Genomic DNA, 22,584 nt, shown 5'->3' with positions numbered 1-22,584 from the left:
TGATTTTTGAAAGATCATTACTAATGCCTCCACAATCTCTACTGCTACCTCTTTCAGAACCCTAGGGTGCAGTTCATCTGGTCCAGGTGACTTATGTACCCTTAGGTCTTTCAGCTTTTTGAGCACCTTCTTTCTTGTAATAGTAATTGCACTTACCTCTCTTCTCTCACACCCTTCAACACCTGACACACTGCTACTGTCTTCTACAGAAAAGACTGATGCAAACTATTCACTTAGTTCATCTGCCATCTCCTTGTCCCCAGTTGTTTTATCTCCAGCTTCATTTTCTAGCGATCCAATATCTACTTTCATCTCTTTTATTTTTTACAGACTTGAAAAAGCTTTGACTATCCACTTAGATATTGCTTGCTAGCTTGCTTTCATATTTCATCTTTTCCCACTTAATGACTCTTTTAGTTGCTCTTTGTACGTTTTTAAAGCTTCCCAATCCTTTATCTTCTAACTTTTGCTTTGTTGTATGCGCTCTCTTTTGCTGAATTCTCTTGTCAGTCCCGACTGTACTATTTTGCCATTTGAGTATTTCTTCGTTTTTGGAATTCATCTATCCTGCACCTTCCTCATTTTCCCCAGAAGCTCACACCACTGTTGCACTGCTGCCATCCCTGCCAGCATCTCCTTTCAATTTAATTTAGCCAACTCCTCTCTCAAACCACTATAATTTCCTTTCCTACACTGAAATACTGCTAATTCAGACTTTCCTTTCTCCCTGTCAAATTTCAAGCTGAATTCAATCATATTGTGATCACTGCCTCCTAGAGGTTCTATTACCTTAAGCTCCCTAATCACCTCCAGTTCATGACATAACACCAAAACCAGTATAACTGATCCTCTAGTAGGCTTGATGACAAACTTCTCTTAAAAGCAATTTCATAGGCACTTAATGTACTCACTGCCTTGAGATCCATTACCAACCTGATTTTCCCAGCCGACATCCATTTTGAAATCTCCCATGACTATCATAACATTGCCCTTCTGATACGCCTTTTCTATTTCCCATTGTAATCTGTGATCCACATCCAGCTACTCTTTGCAGGCCTGTATATATAACTGCCATCAGGTCCTTTTACCCTTGCAGTTTCTTAATTCAACCCACAAGGATTCAACATCTTCCGATCCTATGTCATATCTTTCTAATGATTTGATGCCATTCTTTGCCAGTAGAGCCACCCCACCACTTCTGCCTACTTTCCTATCCCTCTGATACAACGTGGACATTCAGCTCCCAATATAAAGTGTAACCTTAAAATATTAATTATATTTATTCATCCTAATCAGCATTCAAGATGTTCAAGATTTGAATCACCAGCTTTGCAAACTTACTGTGAACTTTTCGTGTTTAAACAGAACATCAATTCTACCATAAGTGGGCGATACTCTGCGACCCTGGTGACATCACTGCTGGGGTGAAAGGTTACGTAAAGTGTGACATTGCTGTGGTTGGAAAAGGAGATAATATTAAAACACCACATAAATCCAATGAGACTGATGAGGATGACATAGAAGGGTAATAAATTGAATTTTTACCTAAGAATTTGAAAGATTTTTAGTGCTTTTATTAAGATGATTTGAAATTAATTAAAAATTAATGTTTCTCTTTTTTCTCAAATAAAAAATGAAATGATTGGGTTGCATGTACAAACTATGGTTCAATTTAAAAAAGTGATTTCTATCAATGCAGAGAATGTCTAATCTTATTTGTCAATATGGAAATACTCAACAGGCCAAACAGCGAACAATGCATGTGATTTCCTCTGCAGCACTTGGCCTCATCAAGAAAGAATGGAATTCCAATCTGACCACTTTATTTCTGTTTGAATTTTGAAAAGAATTTGCATGCTAAAATGCTATCTGATCTGCACAATTTATATAGAGGTTATATTATTAAGAATATAATCATGGGGAATTTTTTTCTGATAATCTATGGCCCAACAAAATATAAAATAATTCTATTATTGTCTTATTGCCATTTTAAATGTCAGATTAAAGTCAACTTTTGTGATCAGGAGCCTTTTTAAATGCTTGAATAAGTATTACATTTTAATATTGTGCAACTTTCAAAAATTTTGTTGAGCATGCTCACTTTTAATTTGTTTTGACACATGATTTACCAACAGTCAATGGCATTGAAGTGTTTCGTGGTGCATTTTGTAAGTGACCTTAATGTCATGAAATGGATCGTGATTTCCCCAGTATTATGTGTGCCAGTACATTGCCCCTAATAATCCTCACAAGTTACAATCTGCTCTTAGTCTCGACCAATCTGGCAACATAATTATCATTTGTCACACTGCAACAATGGACTTAAAAGTGAAATAATCAAAGTAAAATATTCGAGGTGCAATGATGAAGCCAAAATACAATATTCATGGTCATTATTAACCCTGGATAGTTTGTGACTTTATCATACATTTTTGATTTATCAATAGGAATTTGTTGCTTCCCGAAGGAGTGCCCTCAGAGAGGCAATGGGCTCGGTATTATGTCAAGGTCTACAAAGCAGAGGGACTGCCAAAGATGAACACCAGCATAATGGCTAATATGAAGAAGGCACTCATTGGTGAAAACAAAGACTTAGTCGATCCTTTTGTTCTAGTGTCATTTGCAGGACAGAAGGTACAAAGATAAAACTGTATCTTCACTTAGTAGCCATTCTGTTTACAGTAATGTCTACATATGATACAATAATATTTACATTTTTAATTATTTGTTTTACTTTCCATTACAGCTAGTCGTTGGCCTAACATAGCCTTTGAATCTAAAAGCAAATTACTGCAGATGATGTTTTACTGTAAAACAAAAAAACATTGAAGACACTTCACAGGTCAGGCAGCATCTGCAAAGTATGAAACAGCATTGCTATTTCAGACTTCTTCAGAAAAATTCTTGCAAAAATCATTGACGTAGAAGTTTGGCCTACAAATTTGACTGCACCATTTTGGTGCTGTCAAACTAGCATCCTGTATTTCCTTATTGCAACTTTAAAAAGTTCAAAAGATCACAATATTCGACTGAACACTTTAAAAAAGCAATGGTCACAGTCCTTCATATAATACCAGCTTGGTTCAGAAAGAGCAGGCGTTACTGAAAATCTCTAAACTGAATTTCTCATAGTTGCTGCCATTGTGTTGCAACTACTCGAGTCAGCCCTTTTAGGTGGCAATGCATGGCATCAGCAGCACTGTTGCAGCAATTGGAGAATGCTGTTTCCTTTATGGACTTCACCACGCATTCCTAAGAGTAGGGAGTGTGCACTGGACCACTTCATTCTAGGCGAGATAGTCCTGTCAGGAAATTCCAGGGAGATCTCTATGAATTTTGATGACACAACTATTGTTGACAGAATCCAAGATCATGATGAGGAGGCGTACAGAAGTGAGATGGATAGGTGGTTGAGTGGTGTGATGTGCTATCAATAACTCTAGGAGACTGGAAGTAGAGTACAAAATGATAGGCTTTTATTAACAGTGAAAATGGGCACGACCATGTTGAAGACTGAGGGAGGAGCAGTGCCCCAATCACCTTTATACAGGGGTCCGTGGGAGGAGCCACAGGAGCAGTCAGCAGAGTGGCGTGTCCAGACAGGTATACGTGGTTTACCACATGGTGCCACAACAACAACCTTTCACTCAACATCAGCAAGACAAGTAAATTGATTATGGACTTCAGGAAGGAAAAATCGAAGGAATGCACACCAGTCCTCATCGAGGGATCGACAGTGGAAAGGATGAGCAGTTTTAGGTTTCTGGGTGTCAGTATCTCGGAAGATCTATTCTGGGCCCAACATGTTGATGCAATTACAAAGAAGGCACGTCAGTGGCTATATTTCATTAGGAGTTTGAGGAGCTTTGTTATATCCCTAAAAACTCTAACAAAATCCTACTGATAAAACTGTGGAGAGCATTCTAACTGATTGTATCACCATTTCTAATGGAGGAGCCACTAAACAGGATTGGAAAAAGAACTGCAGAGTGTTGCAAACTAAACCAACTCCATCATCGGCATGAGCCTTCCCAGCATTGAGGGTATCTTCAAAAGGCAATGCCTCAGAAAAGTGGTATCCATCATTAAGGACCCCCATCAATTGGAAGATAATTTCTTCTTAATACTGCATTAGTAATTTGTTCCAATAAAAGTCTTAGATTTATCCAAAATGGTTGAATTTTAAAACAAGACCAAGTAGATTGTAAGAAAGTACCCATTTCTTGATTACATCGAAAACATTGGTCAGACATATTTGAATTTAATTTATTTTCTGTGGTGTTATATATAATTGATGTAAAAAATTATATTGTATTAATCTAAGTCAAACATTTATTGTATTTCTCATACTATCAGAACATAATCTTGACCAGTTTTTTCCATCAATTTTAACATTCAAATCAAATTCCTATTTTTGTCTTGATTTATGAATTCCTGATTTAATTGTCTGTTTTTGAATCAAATTATACATACAAGATGTAAATTTTTTAATTTTTCCTTTTCGAATTAATATTTCTATTTCACTAGATTTTGGCATCAATATTGTTTGACCCAGCTTTTCTCGTAAATAAGCCTTTAATTGAAAATAACAGAAAAGAGTGTTATTTGATATTTTATATTTATTTTTTAATTGATCAAACGACATCAATATACCTCCTTCAAAACAATCACCTACATATTTAATCCCCTTTTGGAACCAATTATTTAAAAGTTTATTATCCATTGTAAAAGGAATAAGCCTATTTTGAATTAAATATAGTCCACATAGTCCAGTATTATTTTTATTAGGAGACATTGAAGGGACAATACCGAAACTTAAATTGAATAAGCATCAGAAAAAATTTATAAAAATTGCATTGGCAGTAGCCAAAAAAGTTATCGCAGTTACTTGGAAGTCTGATTTATATTTAACTATGGATCGTTGGAATAATGAAATACATAGTTGTATTCCACTTGAAAAAATTGCATACAATCTAAGAAATGAATATGATATATTTTTGTAAATTTGGCTCCCATACCTACAAAAGATAGGATTAAATACATAGGTCCTTTGAAGATAAAATTATAAAGTAATTGGGGAAAGTAAAAATAAATATTAAAATTATTTTGAACTCCATGGAGCATGTGGGGATCCTCCGATATACAGGCAATCTTTCTCTTTTTTTTCTTTCTTTAGATAAGGGTTAAGGGGGGGAGGGGGAGGGTTAATATTATTTTTCTCATTATTTATCATCACATTTATTCTTTGTAATCTTCTGAAAATTAATAAAAAAATAAATAAATATAAAGAATACTGCCATCAGAGAGGAGGTATTTCAGGAACAACGTTTTTTCCCTTCCACATCAGATTTCTGAAGGGACAATGAACCAACCCATGAACACTACCTCACTCTTTTTCCTCTGTTTTTGTACTTCTTGTTTAATTTATTTTTCATATATATTTCTTATTATGATTTATCATATTTCTATGAATTGCACTGTACTGCTGCCACAAAACAAACATATCAGTGATATTGATTCTAAGTCTATGATTTTCAAATGCCAACTATTGTATAATTAATACAGCAGTTGATCAGTTTATGACTATGTATTAATGTCTAATTCACTTCTGGGAAGTAAGTGTTTGGGAATGTTTTAGAAGAGTTCAGTAACTTCTGCAATTGTCATGTACCATACATCCATTAGTTTAAAAGAACCTCCTCATTTTCTATTAGTCTGTGTTTTAATTGCCAATCTACTAAAACTCAGTATCCCAAGGTGACACAAAATCAGGACCAAAATCTGATAGCAAAAACAGGCAGCATTCAAGTGCAGTTTGTAAAGTCGCCATTCACAGAAACAGAGACACAGGTTCAATCCTGACGTGTTTTTGTGTAATTTGTACATTCTTCCTGACTGTGGGTTTTCCCTGAATGTTCCAGTATCTTCCCACATCCCAAAGATGTTTTATTTTACTTTATTCAGAGAGATACACCCCAATAAGCTGCACTGCCCAGCAAAACCACCTAATGACAGGATAATTTACAATGACGAATTAACCTCGTAACCAGCACTTCTTTGGAATGTGGGAGAAACCAGAGTGCCCAGATGAAACTCATGCGTTCACGAGGAGGATGTACAAACTCCTTACTCTAGTGCCAGAATCGAACTTCAAACTCTGATGCCCTTGAGTTGTCATGGTAACCAGTACACTACCATCAATTAACCTACCATCCTGTGTTCAGGATGGTAAATTAATTGGCTAGTGTGTATTGTCCCAAGTGTGCAGGGAACTGCTGAAATCAATGGGATTTGTTTTTTTTTTAATTTTTGAGACACATTGTGGAATAAGTCCTTCCAGTCCTTCAGGCTGTGCCATGCACCATTTCCCCGATTTAATTCTTAGCCTAAAGACAGTGATCAATTAACCTACCAACTGGTATACCTTTGGACTGTGGGAGGAAATTGTAGCACTCAAAAAAACCCATGCGGCCACGGGCAGAACATAGAAGCTCCTCAGAGGCAGGGGCAGGAACTGAACCCAGGTTGTTTGTACTGTTCTGTACTATGCCACCCTAAATGTGCGGAGAATAAGAAAGCAGGACTAATTTAGAGCTAGTGTAAGTAGTTTCTTGATGACAGGCATATTAATGGTGGGCTAAAGGGCCTGTATCTCCCTGAAACTCCATGACTCTTATGATTCTGTGAGCGCCATCAACAGCAGCAAACATCTGTGGTCACACCGGTTAGTGTGGGCTTATGCGAAGTAGATGGTTAATGCCCTCTCTAATATAGCAGTGGTTAGCAGACTAACATCAACAGGAGAGGGCAGGAATTATTCTAGTGAGGGTGAGTCTGACTTCTTGAGGGAGCCGCACAGGCATGTGTGAGAATTAATAAGGGCACATGTGGGTGGGGGCTACCTTGTGGAACCTTGACTTCTGTGGATCTTGATCCTCTGCTTGCAAGTAAGAGGATGGAACCATATGAGGCCAAGTCTGATAAGCCCTTGCTTGCAACAATTCTCCAAATATTTCTCCGGTGCTTGAGAGTTGTACATGGCTTTGCTCATGTTGTTTCCATCAAAAGTCAAAAGACATCAGTAAAAACCATTAGAATTCAAAATTAGGGAACACCATGGCACCCAGTACTTCGAACTCCCTCTACCAGTCATCAAAATCATGGCTGATCTTCCACCTCAGAAACATTTTCCTGCATTGTTCCAATTCCTCTAATCCCTTAATATTCAAAAGCCTATCAAATGGTCATTCAAAGTTAATTTTAACCATGGTGTACTTTTAAAATTGCAACAAAAGATAAGTTTTCTCTGGGGACTGAGTGCAGAGTAAACCCTGGCCTTTAAGTAACATTATTCCATTGTAATTGGCCCTTTAAGTAACATCGCCTCTGGGCTTTCTGTGTAAGGTAAACTGCGACTGTTTTTTCTCAGACCAATGTAGATGAAAATTTTTCAGCTGCTGAATTTTGGGTTTGATGAAAGAGAAAGAAATCAAAGTTCTAGGATCATTGACAATGAGTATACAGTGTTGGTGGATTGTGCTGAAACAGACAGAAACATCTTGTGTTAATCTTGGAATGAGCTTCCTGTAGAAGTAGTAGAGGCCAGTTCAGTTGTGTCATTTAAGGTAAAATTGGATAGGTATATGGACAGGAAAGGAGTGGAGGGTTATGGGCTGAGTACGGGTAGGTGGGACTAGGTGAGATTAAGAGTTCGGCACGGACTAGGAGGGCCGAGATGGCCTGTTTCTGTGCTGTGATTGTTATATGTTAATGTATTGTTCAATTTTACAACACCTTCTATTCGGTGGCCCAGATCAATTTCTAGTCTGTTGACTTCTCGCTGCCTCAGTAGATTCAAAGTGCATTTATGATGAAAGTATGAGTGCAGTATATAACCCTTAGATCCCCACAGACAGTCATGAAAACAGAGAAAACCATGGAACCCATTCAGAGAAAAACATCAACCTCTGCCTCCCCATGCGCACAAAAAAATCATGCAGGCAGCAACAGAATAAAATTAGCAAAAAACATATAAAACAGAAAATCGAAAACTGAAAGATCAAAGCAATCCAGACATGTACAGTTCAGCTCAGTGTTTGTTTTCTGCAGGGGGTTCTGATTCAAAATCACCCAAAATAGCAACAAAAAAGGAGCAACCAGACTGACAACTATTTAATACTCATATACATATTTACTGTAATTGATTCACCTATGTATTTTTTCCACAAAACTAAAGTTATAAAGTTTCCTGGTTTACCCTTATGACTCTGACTGGTCTTTTATTTTCTTGCTAGGGAAAAACCACTGTCCAAAAAAACACTTATGAACCAACATGGAATGAACAAATCATATTTACTGAAATGTTTCCACCCCTCTGTACACGAATTAAGATCCAAATCCGTGATTCAGACAAAGTGAATGAGGTTGCGATAGGAAGCCATTTTGTTGACCTGAGAAAGATTGCAAATGATGGAGATAAAGGTAAGGACATGCTACTTAACTGTCAAATTCTCTTCATTGTCTACAACAACATCTGAAGGTAAGTACAAGGATCCTGACAGTTTCTTCCATTAGATACTTAATTCTACAGTCTGAACTGATATAACTTTATCCTTTAAGTCAAGAAACTGTCATGGTTTGTTTTTATAGGATTTCTGCCCACTTTTGGACCTTCCTGGGTGAATATGTATGGCTCCACTCGTAACTACACGTTAATGGATGAACATCAAGATTTAAATGAAGGTCTTGGTGAGGGTGTTTCATTCAGAGCTCGATTACTTCTCAGTATTGGCATGGAAATCTTGGACACAACTTCAACAGAAATAATGAGCTCTACTGAAGTTCAGATTGAGTCAATACAACAGTTATCAGATGTAAGTATTATTATTGTCTGTGAAAGAGTCCTGCCATCCTGGCATTGTTCGTAAGGAAGACAGATTTATAAATATTACACTGTAAACTTAAATATCCTGTCTGCAATGGAAATGGTCTTCCCTTATCAGTGGAGATACTTTCCCATATGAAATAAAGAGATTGATATCTACAATATTAAATATCATTTGCAAAATCAGCTTCTATGACTTGACAGATTAAGGGTGGAAAACAAGCATTAGTTGTTGTGACTTATTCTTTTGGTTGGTCACAAATTACATCAATAAAGACATCCTTAATGGTTTTCAGAGGATTTTTCATTATCATTGTTGATAGATACAGAGTCCAGAATCCCCTCGCTAACACTTCAATCATGGACTACTGTGACTAGAGTTATGCAGCCTTAAAACTGCAATCATATTGCCTTAATATTATTGGCTAGTGCCATGTTTATTATTTGGAACATTTTATTAAGGGCTGAATTGTGTTTGCTGCTGAGAATCCTTGCACAGTCCCCCACATATCTGCACCTACCCAGACCTGATATGATGGCCCCATGCTATTGGTTTGCTAAAGCCTCTAGCTCAGTATAAAGGCTCAAACAATGATTCGATCATGGACAGTATGGAATTTACAGGAAATCAACCCTGTTTAAACAAAGAGTACAAGAGGAGAGAGCAGATGAAAATTTCAAAGTAACAATTATACTAGGCAATGGCGTGTTCTAACAGCAAGGAGTCTAACCACCTTCATCTGACTTTCAATGGCATTACCTTTGCAGTGACTCTGATTTCAACATTTTACCGGCCACAATTAACTGCAAATACAACTGGACCAGCCACAATTAACTGCAAATACAACTGGACCAGCCACAATTAACTGCAAATACAACATTTTACCGGCCACAATTAACTGCAAATACAACTGGACCAGCCACAATTAACTGCAAATACAACTGGACCGGCCACATGAAGACTATGGTTACAAGAGCAAGTATTCTGCAGAGAGTGACGCACCTCCCGACACCCAAAACCCTTTCCACAATCTGCAAGCCATGTCAAGACCAAGACCAGATACTTTCCATTTGCCTGGATGACTGCATCTCTTAAGAAGCTTAACAAAGCTGCCTGCCTGACTAATACCTTGTCCTTAAACATTAATTCCTTCCACCGCTAACAGACAGTGGTTGAAGTGTGTGGTATTTACCAAATGCACCACACTTACTCTCATTTGTTACTCCAAACAGTATCTCCTAAATGTGCTACTTCTGTCATCAAGAAGGAACATCACCATCTTCAGATTTCCCACTAAGTCATATACCATCCAGTCTTTGAAATATTTCATCATTCTTCATTTCCGCTGTGTCTAATTCCTAGAATTCCTTCCACAACCATGTTGTCAGAGCACCTTCATCTGAAGAGCTGCAAAAGTTCAAGAAGTCAGATCACCACCACCTCCTCAAGGACAGTTAAGATGAACAATATATCCTGGCCTTGGCAATAATCCTCAGATCATAAGGCATAAGTAAATAAAAGTGGAGTTAAAGTGGCCTTAGATAAAATCTTATTTATGTTACTGAAAACAGCCACTAAATTGCTAAATCCAGCTTAAATGTGAACCTGTGCTATGGCAAGGCAGCTGTAAATATCATACCCCTCCTTCCCAGCCCCACTCCAAACAACTCCCTCAGCACCCCTGATGCACCATCAATAACTCACACTGAGACATAAGGCGAGATATCGGCTTTTATTGACTGGAAGAAGGAACCAGGAGTGAGTGTCTATCATACAATGTCCTGGAGACTGAGGCCGAGCGTCAGGCCGCAGATCTCCTTTATACAGGGGCCTGTGGGAGGAGCCACAGGAGCAGTCAGCAGGGGCTTGTCCCGACAGGCACATAGTTCACCACAACCCCCCTCCCCCCTCCCCAGTAGTAGATGTAGATCCGTTGGGTTCAGGGGCTTTAATAATCTGTCTTGAAATAAATTGCTCCTCAGCATTGTACATTTTAGGAATTCAGCAGCTGAAGATACTTTAAAAATAAATTAAGAATAATATTAAAGCATTACTTTATGAGGTGAGAAAAATGCTATATTCATATATTTTAATTTTTTAATTACAGAACTCTACAGGAAAAATTGAGGAGTTTTTCTTCTTTGGTGCCTTCTTAGAAGCAACAATGCTCGACAGGAGAATTGGAGATAAACCAGTAAATTTTGAGGTTACAATAGGTAAGTGAGTAATCTCAATGTCTCGGCTGAGTAAGTAACAAGACCTATTTACTATGTTGGTGCTCTTTGGAGAACAAAGCTTGTGAAATTGTCCCTGTCCAACCCATCATTAACATGAGTAAATAAGACTTTGTACCATTTCACATTGGATTATCAGGTACGAGAGGGAGAGCACGTTTTCCCTCCATGGTACTCTGATAGATCATAATAAATGGAATGTCAACCCCAAATTTTGAAGAGGATAAATAATATGAGTAGAATCACAGGTGCAACAAATGGTGTGAGTGAACAAGAACTCAAAATTTCACACTACCAATAAATGAAACAAGATCTAACTGGAGATACATTATAAATTATCACAATAATATAAAAATCAATCAACTTGTCCAAATGTCAGAAAATTCACAATGCAGACACTTTTGTTTAATGATTTGAAAAGAAGAAAAGAGAAAAAAACGATTACAAGGAGGTCTAACAACATCTCCAGAAATAAAACACTTTTGAACCTTCACTTTTGAAAACTGAAGCATTTCCAATACCTGCAAAAGATTGCAATATTCCAAAATACACTCAGTAGCCACTTTATTAGGTACAGTAGGCCTCCGTTAGTCTCAATAGACCATGGATTTGCACCTTGGAAAGTTTGCAGGGTGCAAGCCTGGGCAAGAATTTTTTATGGAAGACCAGCAGTTGCCCAAGCTGCAAGTCTCCCCTCTCCACACTGATGTTGTCCAAGGGAAGGGCATTACAACCCATACAGCTTGGCATCAAGCTGTACAATGCAAATATATAATCAGTCAATCGTGTGGCAGCGAATAAATTAATAAAAGCATGCAGACATATTCAAGGTTTAGTTGTTGTTCAGACCAAACATCAGAATGGGAAAGAAATGCAGTCTAAGTGACTTTGACCATGGATCAATCTATCTTTGATCTATCAGAGTACCATTGTTGATGCCAGAGTTATTTGAGTGATGCTGAAATTGCTGATTTCTTGAAACTTTCATGTGAAACAGTCTCTAGAGTTTACGGAGAAAGATGTGAAAAACGAAAATATATCCAGTGAATGAAAGTGCCTTGTTAACAGGAGAGTTCAGAGGCAAAGAGTTCAAGTTGACAGGAAAGCAATGGTAACTCAGATAACCATGCTTTACAATACTGGAGTGCAGAAAGGCATCTCCGAATGCACAGCATGTTTGAACCTCAAAGTGGCTGGGCTACAGCAGTAGATCATGAGCATACACTCAGTGGCCACTTTATTAGGTACAGGAGGAATGACTAAGAAGTGTTTTAATGTCTTGTGGACATGCAGTCAATTATCTTTGTGGACATTTATTCTAATTTGCACATCCTTAATTTCAGCAGACACTAAGATTTCCAACCAGTCAAACAGCTATGAGAGTTAGTCTGAAAATCAATACTGTACATCTGTTCTGTTTGGACTGGAATTGGTTGGGTAGGTAGTCTTACACTATCAGAGGAATCTTCCAACACTATAATTTCCACATGCCAGCATTTAAGTACCATTAGTTTTGTGTTGGGGACTGTTCACTTGAATTTTGCTAAATAATATCTACTGCACCAAGTCTAAATTACTTCATAAGAGGGTTTTATCCATATTATATTGAGGTACAGGTATTGCTGCATTGATGGCCAGAAAAAAGTGAAATAATGTTCTTATCAATAAAAAGAAAATAAATACTCTTTTCATTACTTGCATGAAGTACATGTTTTGTGAACTAAACACACTCTCTTTCTGTGATGCATAAATCTCTGATTCTATGGAATCCATGGAAGTAGATCTCATGTAGAGTGTTGCAATCCATACATATATAGACGACTGTTAGTCTTGTGAGACCATGGATTTGCGCCTTGGAAAGTTTCCAGGGCACAGGCCTGAGCAGGGTTGTATGAGACCAGCAGTTGCCCAAGCTTCAAGTCTCCCCTCTCCACACCACCGATGTTGTCTAAGGGAAAGGCAAGTACTGATACAGCTTGGCACCGGTGTTGTCGCAGAGCAATGTGTGGTTGAGTGCCTTGTTCAAGGACACAACACGCTGCCTTATCTGAGGCTTGAACTAGCAACCTTCAGATCACCAGTTCAATGCCTTAACCACTTGGCCATGTGCCAACACACACACACACACACACACACACACACACTCATATAGTATACATACATACAAACAATATGTGAATGATTTTCCATATTAACGTTGTCTCTCTTTATTTCTAGGTAACTATGGAAACCAAATTGATGGATTAAGCAAGCCAACTATTCGTAAGAAAAAAGGTGGGGGAGATGGTGATGAGGAAGAGTCAGAGCTTCTCCAGAACTCCAGTGAAGATGAAGCAGATGATGATGGGGACTTAGTTTCTGTGTCCTGCACACCACCAATGAAACCTGTGATTACTGACAGGTTTGTGTTCCTTAGACCAAGGAGGATATTACTAAACAATCCACTCATCTTTCACATAAAGAACTGTGTGACTTTAAGCACACAGCCTTGTTCTGCAGTGCATGTTTTCTTTCAGGAACAAAGAAGCTGATGTGAGGTAGTTTACTCTGGAATTTCTGAAAGGCATCTGAATATGGTACCTTAATGAAGAGGTATTAAGAGTATGTGTTCTCTCCATTCAGCTGACAACAATACAATTACAAGATGTGTAGTACAATTATTGCAGATTGCTAACTTCTAGAAGCTCAAATGCCAGCTTATGTGAGTTAAAGATGACCTGGAATTCAGGACAGCTGGTGTTTACAGGATTCACTGTGAATGCGGAGCAGTGCATTGGTCAGATGGTGGAAAGCCACATCAAGGAGCATTTGAGGTGCATCTGTTTGGGTTACCCAGAGAAATCAGTGGCAGCAGAATATTGAATTTGCAATAAGCACAGGTTTGACTTCAAAGGTGCAAACTACTGTGACATGACAATAGCTTCCTTCACCAGTCGGTCCCAAAAGATGGCCTGGTGAAGGAAGCTGTTGAAATGAAACTTGAGGATAAAAATTTTAAACAAATACAAAGGTCTTGCTCTAAGTAAGAATTGGAGTACGATTTTAACCAATGTCGGACAAGGGAAACCTGTTTGATTGAGGACTAACTAATCAGAAGAGACAGACTATAGGGGTATAAATAACACTGGACTAGACATGCCCAGGCATTATCCCTGATGAAGGTGGCAGAGTTTGTCATCAAAACATAGGTGGAAACCAACACCTGTACCCTGCTGGATGTCCTAGAAGGATTTATGCTTCATATATGCCAGGAAAGCACAAGATCCTTTTTCCAGAACAATATTTCTTAACTGCCCTGTTAAACCATTGGCCCAGATTGACAACCAAGACCACCTGAGACCAGCCACCAACTGCAGTGTATCATTTTTCCAGTAGCACTCTGAAGTAGTGAGAGAGGGTAAATAGCTCACAAGCCTCAGGACAGGGTGCTGTTACAGGGTTTACCATTAGTAGCAATGATTAGACAGGCACAGAGAGAATCTGTACTTATTGACAAGTACATTTATACTCTCAGCTAAAAAGCACATGAATTTACACCTGCACACCTACAAGCAGTTTCACAAAATGGCAATACTGATTCCTTCAACCTCATGGCAAGCTCAAAGACAATTGGTCTGTCTACTTCCACTGTCCTTGATTCATTTGAATTCACTGATTTGTAGACCATAGTTCTTTCAGGTCAACAGTCCACTCAAAAATAACCTGGACGAATGATAAGCAGTAAAAATGGTAAATCAGATGATGAGTTGTCTGCAAGATAATTTTGTTCAAGGCAATAGTCATGATCTTGTGTAATATCTGATGTAGTTTCCCAGTAATGCTTCTGTTCATACACTCAGTGATCACTTTATTAGGTATATCTGCTCGTTAATACAAATATCTTAACCGTCAGTCTTGTGGGCATAATTCTGCATAAAAGCATCCAACTCCATTTTCCTGTCTTCTCCCTGTAACCTTTGACACACTTACTGAACAAGAACCGTTTTAAATATACCCAATGACTTGACCTTCTCAGCCCTCTGTGACATGAATTCCACAGGTTCACCACCCTTTGGCTAACGGAAGTCCTTCTCGGGTTTCCTTCTCATGTGTGTTCAAAATGGGCATCCTTCTATTCTGAGGCTCTGCCCTCTAGTCATAGACTCTCCATCAGGGCTTTTCAATACTCAATAGGTTTCAGTGAAATTTTCCCTACCCCCACCACAACCACTTTTCTAAACTCCAGCAAGTAATGCTCAGAGCCATCAAAGGCTCCCCACGGTTAAACCTTTAATTCCTGGTAAACCTTCTCTGGACCACCTTCAATGTCAGCATGTCTCTTCTTGTATATGGACCCAAAGCTGCTCACAATACTCAAAATGTGGTCTGACCAGTGCCTTATAATGCCTCCTCATCACATTCTTGCTTTTATATTCCAGTCCTCTCAAAATTAATGTTAATATTGCATTTGCCTTCCTTACCACTGACTCAAACTACAAGTTAACCATTAGGGAATCCTGCACAGGAACTACCAAGTCCCTTTGCACCACTGTTTTCTGAATTCACTTTCTATTTAGAAAATAGTCTATGCCTTTATTCCTTCTTCCAAAGTGCATGACCACACATTTGTCAGCACTGCATTCTATTTGTAACTTTATATCCTGTCCAAGTCATTCTGCAGACTCCCTGCAACACTACCTGCCCCCCCCCCTCCCATCTATCTTTGTATCATCCATAAACTTGGGCACAAAGACATCAATTCTGTCATACAGATCATTAACATATAGCATGAACAGTAGTGAGCCCAACACTGACCCCTCTGGAACATAACAAGTCACAGCAGCCAACCAAAAAGGTCCCCTTTATTCCCACTCTTTGTCTTCTGCCAATCAGCTAATCTTCTGTCCATGCCAGGATCTTTCCAATCACTTACTGTGCTCTTGTTTACAATAGACAATAGGTGCAGAAGTAGACCATTCGGCCCCTCAAGTCTGCACCGCCATTCTGAGATCATGGCTGATCATTCACTATCAATACCCAGTCCCTGCCTTGTCCCCATATCTCTTGATTCCCCTATCCATCAGATATCTATCCAGCTCCTTCTTGAAAGCATCCAGAGAATTGGCCTCCACCGTCTTCCGAGGCAGTGCATTCCACACTTCCACAACTCTCTGGGAGAAGAAGTTCTTCCTCAACTCTGTTTTAAATAACTGACCTCTTATTCTTAATCCATGCCCTCTGGTACTGAACTCTCCCAACATCTGGAACATATTTCCTGCCTCAATCCTATCAAATCCTTTAATTATCGTAAACGTTTCAATCAGATCCCCTCTCAATCTCCTCAATTCCAATGTGTGCAAGCCCAATCTCTCCAATCTCTCATATACAGCACCTTGTCAAGTGCCTTCAGAAAATCAAAGTAAACATGATTGGCTCACCTTTGCCTGTCCTGTCTGTTATTTCCTCTTAAGAATTCCAACAGTTTGTCAAAAATAACAGTGTCGTTTGAAAATAACACCACTACAAGTAGAGTGAATAAACTATTTTTATTAAACCAATATTAATATTTTTTGAAAAATGAAGTATTAACAGATGATACTTTTCAGTAATATTCTGCTAGTCCACCAGTGAACAGTGTACAGAAGAAAGCAATATGCATGATAGGAAAACCCTTTTGGTCTAATCTACATAGTTACCTGTTGCTATTTCATTTCAGAAATTATTTCCATCTACCGTACTTTGAAAAGAAACCTTGCACATACATCAAAAGCTGGTGGCAAGACCAACGGAGGCGACTTTACAATGCAAATATCATGGACAAGATTGCAGATAAACTGGTGCGTGATATTCCTTTTCTAAAGTGCCTACTTAAACAGGGTATTTCTCATTGGCACTGAAATGTAAAATCCCTTCTCAGTGCCCAACAGCAAGAAATTGTAAGCATGCAGCATAGCCTTTAACTGAACCCTGCAATCTAATTTCAATAAGAAATCAATTGGATAGAAAGTCTGGGTAAAAAAAAGCAATTTCCATAAAGTCTGCAGTTCTCTTCTCAGCTTCACCATACTTTGGAAACTCTAATGCATAGAGAAGTTAATCTTGAATAGGCTGTGAAGCGTACTGGGACGGCCTACGTAATTTATGACAATGCATTAAGTTCGTGGACAGTTGGAGACACTCAAACAGAACCAGGGCATTCCAATATTCCTTCACTCATTATAAGGAGCTTGCATGGCCCAACAACACATAGCCTGCTTGTGACCATCATGATTAGGAGCCTATCACTCACTCCCCATTCATCTTCAGTTCAAATTTATCACTGCTTGCACACTGATCTGAATTCCATTCCATCCTACCAACCCAAATCACACACCTCATTAAATACAAAATGCTGGTGGAATGCCGCAGGCCAGGCAGCATCTATGGGGAGAAACACTGCTGACGTTTCCGGCCGAGACCCTTCGTCAGGACTAACTGAAAGGAAAGATAGTAAGAGATTTGAAAGTGGGCCCACTTTCCTTTCAGTTAACCCTGACAAAGGGGGTCTCGGCCCGAAACGTCGACAGTGCTTCTTCCTATAGATGCTGCCCAGCCTGCTGCATTCCACCAGCATTTTGTGTGTGTTGCTTGAATTTCCAGCATCTGCAGATTTCCTCGTGTCACCTCACTAAATGTCAGGATTCATACAAATGGTCCCAAATCTCCTTGCACCCTACGCTCCCACCTCCCCAATATTAGCTAGACCCAGATTTAACAAACCAGTTTCTGTGTGTTCCACAATTCAAGGTTCAAGATTCAGATCCATTTAAAACATATACGTTGAAGCATGGAGTGAAATGCATTGTTTGCGTTAACAACCAAAACGCCCAAGGATGTACTGGGGGCGGACCTGACCCCAAGTTCAACTTTCTTTCTCCATAATTATCCCCATGAAACTATAATAGCTTATTCATCATCCAGTCTCTTTGATCACGGGCTGTAAGTCCTCCTCACGTATAGCTTTGCAGATGCCATATTATTTCATGACAGTTGTCAGCTGCCAAAAATAAACTTTCTTCTTATGATATTTTAACTGGAACTGTCAATTAACATAAATTAACCTGATCACAAACAAATATATTAATTGTTGTTCCTCAGACAATGGACTCCCCTCTCAAGTTACTCATGGTCACCTCCAGTCATTGCACATCCCAACCAACTCACTTACACAAAGTTAATCAGGAGGTGTGGAAGTGAAGATAGCTGCATGAGATCCATTAATAAGGAGGTTAGACCAGAGCATTTAGAAAATCGAAAGACAATTGAGCAGAATCAAAATGGATTTATGAAAGAGAAATTTGCAAATTTGCTCCAATTTCTTGAGGATGTTACAAACAGTGGATAAAAAAAACTGATAAGTGTAGTGCATTGGATTTCCAAAAGGTGCCATATAAAATGTTATTGGAAAAGTCATTGCAACATATGGATTGGAGGTAATGTATTAGAATTGGCAGGGGATTGGTTACCCAACAGGAAACAGAGAATCAGGATAAGCGGACCAATTTCATTTTAATTCTCAGTAACCAGAGGAATGCCACTGTGCTCTTAACCATTCATAATCCACACTGATGACTCGGATGATAAAATGTATTGATGACATAAAGACAGCAGAATTAGGATGAAGGGATACGGAGAGATACAGTGAGTAGGCAAGAAGCTGGTGATGTGGGGGAATATAGGAAAATCCACTTTGGAAGGGAGAATGTGAAATAAGTTATTATTTAAACTGAGTGAGACTACAAAATACTACAATACAAAGGGATCTGCAGATCCTAGTCCTTGGAAAACAAACGGTTAGTATCCAAGTACCGTCATAATTAGGATGTGTAATGGAAAGTTGGTTTTTATTGCAAGATGCATGGGATTTAACAGTAAGAATATGTTGGTGCAGCTTTGCACAACACTGACAAGACAGTGGCACCTGTGGCACTGTACGTGGATTTGGTCCCTACATTACAAGGGTTGTGCTATGTTTAGAGGCAGTATTGTAAATTTTCAGCAAGCTTGATTCAGAAGGAATGGAGAAGTGGAACATTGGTGAGGTTTAAGGGAGAATGGACAGGAGTTGGGGGAATTGGAGTGTGTTTTCTTCAGTCTTGCCGTTGTATAATAGCTTTACTTTTTGACAATAGGAGGAAGGTTTAAATGATGTTCAGGAGATCATCAAGACAGAAAAGCCACACCCAGAGCGGCGGCTCCGAGGCGTCTTGGAGGAGTTGAGCAGTGGATGCACGTGGGTATAAATACAATTCTCCTGGCTCAGAAAGGATTGTGATGCTGTTTAATTGTCAGATGGATCAAGATAATCCATACACATTCATTCCCTAATTAGTTAAAGAAGGCAAATGTAATTTCTTGCGGCACTTTCAATGTAAGATGCCTAAATAGGTTTATGTTGAAAACTTATTATCTTAAGGAAATAACATATTATAATCTTACTTTATACTTTAATCTTGTGTTTATTCTTTATACTTTTCTGCTTCAATTTATTTATTTTTTTTATTTTCAGCTATATTGATTTACTTCCTGACAGTGTCTATAATTTCTGATGATTCACTATTCCTTTCTAGCTTTGCACAATCAGGTAGGTTCATGTGGTAACACACTTATTTATGGATTCCAAAGTGTGTGTTTAGTTCAGCTTTGAGTGACTGCTGCATTATTGTAGCTAGATTTAGTCATCTTGCAGCAGGTGAGTGTTACAAAGCTCATGATACGTTTAGAAGGAATAAGCATTTCTTTACTAGTATCACCAAGAACAGATTAAATACCCATTTATCTCATCACACAAAGTTCTGTATCATTCATGAATATGATACAGTAACTATATCATTTACATCACAGCAAATATCATACATCAAACAAGTAATTGACTGGAAGGTGCCTTGGTGTATTTGGAGACCAGAAAAAGGAAGTATTTAAAACTAACAAAATGTGTGAAATATATCACTAGAATGAAGTTATTCTTAATTTCACGTTCAAAATCCATTCTGAAGAAATCAACTTTCTATCTAAACTTTTCTGCCTCTGTTCTCCTACAGCCGTTTTGTGTCTCTGGGAAATAAGGACCAAAATGCACTGGGGAGGACAAAGCTGGACAGAGAGCGGCTGAAGACCTGCATTAGGGAGATGGTACATAAAATGTTCCTCATCTCTTACAAAGGAGTTATGTAAAAAAAAGCATTGCTGAGAAATCAAGGGCCTGTATTGCTCATGCAAATATTGTATTCAATTTTCATTATGGCATTGCAGTTTGTACAGGAGGCAATATAATATTATCCTATTTAAGCAATTACTTTCGACCCTGATTTACAAGTCAGCGTCATAGTCTCAGGTGAAGTTAGCCTTTTACGACTAGCATGAGAAGAAATGATTTTACTCAGAAAGTTACTTGCAGTATTTCAGAGCACTTTATATGTTCAGTTGATGAAAATATTTGAGGTATAGATTTATAGGTCTGAGAGAGTTTAAGAATGTATAGATTTGGAAGAGTTTGGACAAAGCACAGGAATAGTTTAAATAGCCTTATGCACTACTCCTGTTCCTATTGTCATTCTTTTGAGAATTTCCTAATTTCTTACAATTGATGAATTTATAGTTTAATGATTACTCTTCGTGGCTATTTGAATCCCCACTCCTATTTCAATTTAAAATCATTTGGAATTTTACCTGCCCATTCTCATAATATATGGCAGAGTGTCAGAAAATTGCACTGCTTACATATGATTCCTCTGAAGAGACACTTGCCTGATATTTTTAAAATCATTCAGCGTAGAGAAAATTGCTATAATTATACCATAAGTGGTTTTGAGAAATAACTTGCCGTGCTTCTTTCATAGATAATAGCTGTCAATGACCAATACTAATTTTATGTACTTAGGGTAGTCAAGATAAAAATGCAGTACCAATACAGAAAATGTAAATTGCATAATATGAGTCTACTTTTTAAAGACAAAATAAACAAAAGGTCAGATTTTAATGTTTATACTAAACACTAGCACGTCCGTCTGATTTCAGGAGAACATGGCACAACAAGCAAAGACAATGCGAACCCAGGTGAAGAAAAACACATTCAAGGACAAGATGAAGCAAGTTCAGAGTTTTCTGCATAAACTCCGCTTTATGGCTGAGGAAGTAAGTAAGAGGCTTGTCTGAATGCAGAATATGAGAACTATGTTCTACATTGCCAAGAATGCTACAGATTTTAATCTTGCATTGATAATATGCTCATGGTTCTGTTGAGGAATAAAGGTAGAAAATAATCTCTTTTATGCTCTCATGTTTTATGACTGTTGTTCCAAGAGCCTCACACAAATGTACAATTATGTACAATTTTGAATAGTGTATTTGTTTTTGAGTTGTAAAGAATTGTATACAGATTTAAATCTAACTTGTCCATGCCAACCAAGGTATCTATCCAAGGCAGTGTCATTTTCCTGCATTTGGTTCAGATCCTTCTATGCCATTTTGATCCAAGTAACTGTCTAAATGTCTTCTAAACATTGTAATTGAAACTTCCTCTGGCAGCTTGCACCATATACCCAAGAGCCTCTTTGAGAAGGAAGTCATCACAATTAACCATTAAGATATACCAAGGTTACACCAATGCCAAATATTTTTAAAAGTTAATTATCCAAACGCTAACATAAAGACATTGTCACTTACTTGAGCTTCCTCCATTGATCCCAGTAAATATCCAATGGCTCAATGTCAAAGAGAGAATTTTGCTTGCTTACATTCTGTGTGATTCAGTGACTCTGTTTCGAAACGGAGAGCCTCAGCTGCCCCCAGTGTTAAGTTAAATCTATATCTTACAGTTTATAACAGTATCACTGATTAAGATACTGGAAAATAGGTTGTAAGTAAAAAAAAATGCAACAGAATTTGAAGGCACTAATCAAGCCTTGAGCAACACACAGAAAATGCTGGAGGAATTCAGCAGGTCATGCAGCATCTATGAATATGAATAAACAATCGACATTTCATGCCAAGCCTTTCAATGGTACTGGAAAGGAAGAGGAAGAAGCCAGAATAAGAAGGTGGGGAGGGGAAAGAGCATAAGATGGAAGGTACCTGTAATGAAGCAGCTGTTGCATTTTCTTTACTAATATATTGAACTTCTATGTCAGCCTCAACACAGCATTCCTGACATTTTCATCTGGATGTTGAGCAACAACAAAAGGATGGCGTATGCTCGAATTCAATCCAAAGACATTCTGTACTCAGTAGTGGATGAAGAAACAGGCAAAGACTGCGGAAAAGTTAAGACAGTCTTCCTAAAGGTAATCTGGTGTTTCTACTGCCTGGATTACTGGGTAGTTTTAAGCTCCTGGAGGAGGGGGGTTTGGAAGAATCCAGGCAGGCAATAATAGTCTGCAAAGCAAGCTTTGGCCGGTGTTATAACACGTTTCCTTTGTATTCTGATAGCTATCTGGCTAAATAAATAC

At 38.3% G+C, this 22,584-nt stretch overlaps 1 protein-coding gene across 5 annotated transcripts in view; it reads left to right on the top strand.

Annotated features, from left to right (window-relative positions):
• otofa (otoferlin a) overlaps positions 1-22,584 on the top strand; it is a 351,746-nt gene that overhangs the window by 242,672 nt on the left and 86,490 nt on the right. For all 5 annotated transcript variants that reach the window (XM_059981755.1, XM_059981752.1, XM_059981757.1 and 2 more), the window contains 11 exons: positions 1,366-1,525; positions 2,448-2,634; positions 8,295-8,481; positions 8,650-8,873; positions 10,993-11,101; positions 13,337-13,520; positions 16,815-16,935; positions 19,270-19,370; positions 20,179-20,269; positions 21,155-21,271; positions 22,267-22,419. In XM_059981755.1, the coding sequence (XP_059837738.1) occupies positions 1,366-1,525; positions 2,448-2,634; positions 8,295-8,481; positions 8,650-8,873; positions 10,993-11,101; positions 13,337-13,520; positions 16,815-16,935; positions 19,270-19,370; positions 20,179-20,269; positions 21,155-21,271; positions 22,267-22,419 (1,634 nt within the window). The remainder of the gene's footprint in view (positions 1-1,365; positions 1,526-2,447; positions 2,635-8,294; positions 8,482-8,649; positions 8,874-10,992; positions 11,102-13,336; positions 13,521-16,814; positions 16,936-19,269; positions 19,371-20,178; positions 20,270-21,154; positions 21,272-22,266; positions 22,420-22,584) is intronic.

The sequence above is a fragment of the Hypanus sabinus genome, chromosome 10 (genome assembly GCF_030144855.1).
Source record: "Hypanus sabinus isolate sHypSab1 chromosome 10, sHypSab1.hap1, whole genome shotgun sequence".
In the NCBI taxonomy this organism is placed as follows: domain Eukaryota; kingdom Metazoa; phylum Chordata; class Chondrichthyes; order Myliobatiformes; family Dasyatidae; genus Hypanus; species Hypanus sabinus.
This window is presented reverse-complemented; position numbering and strand designations above follow the sequence as displayed.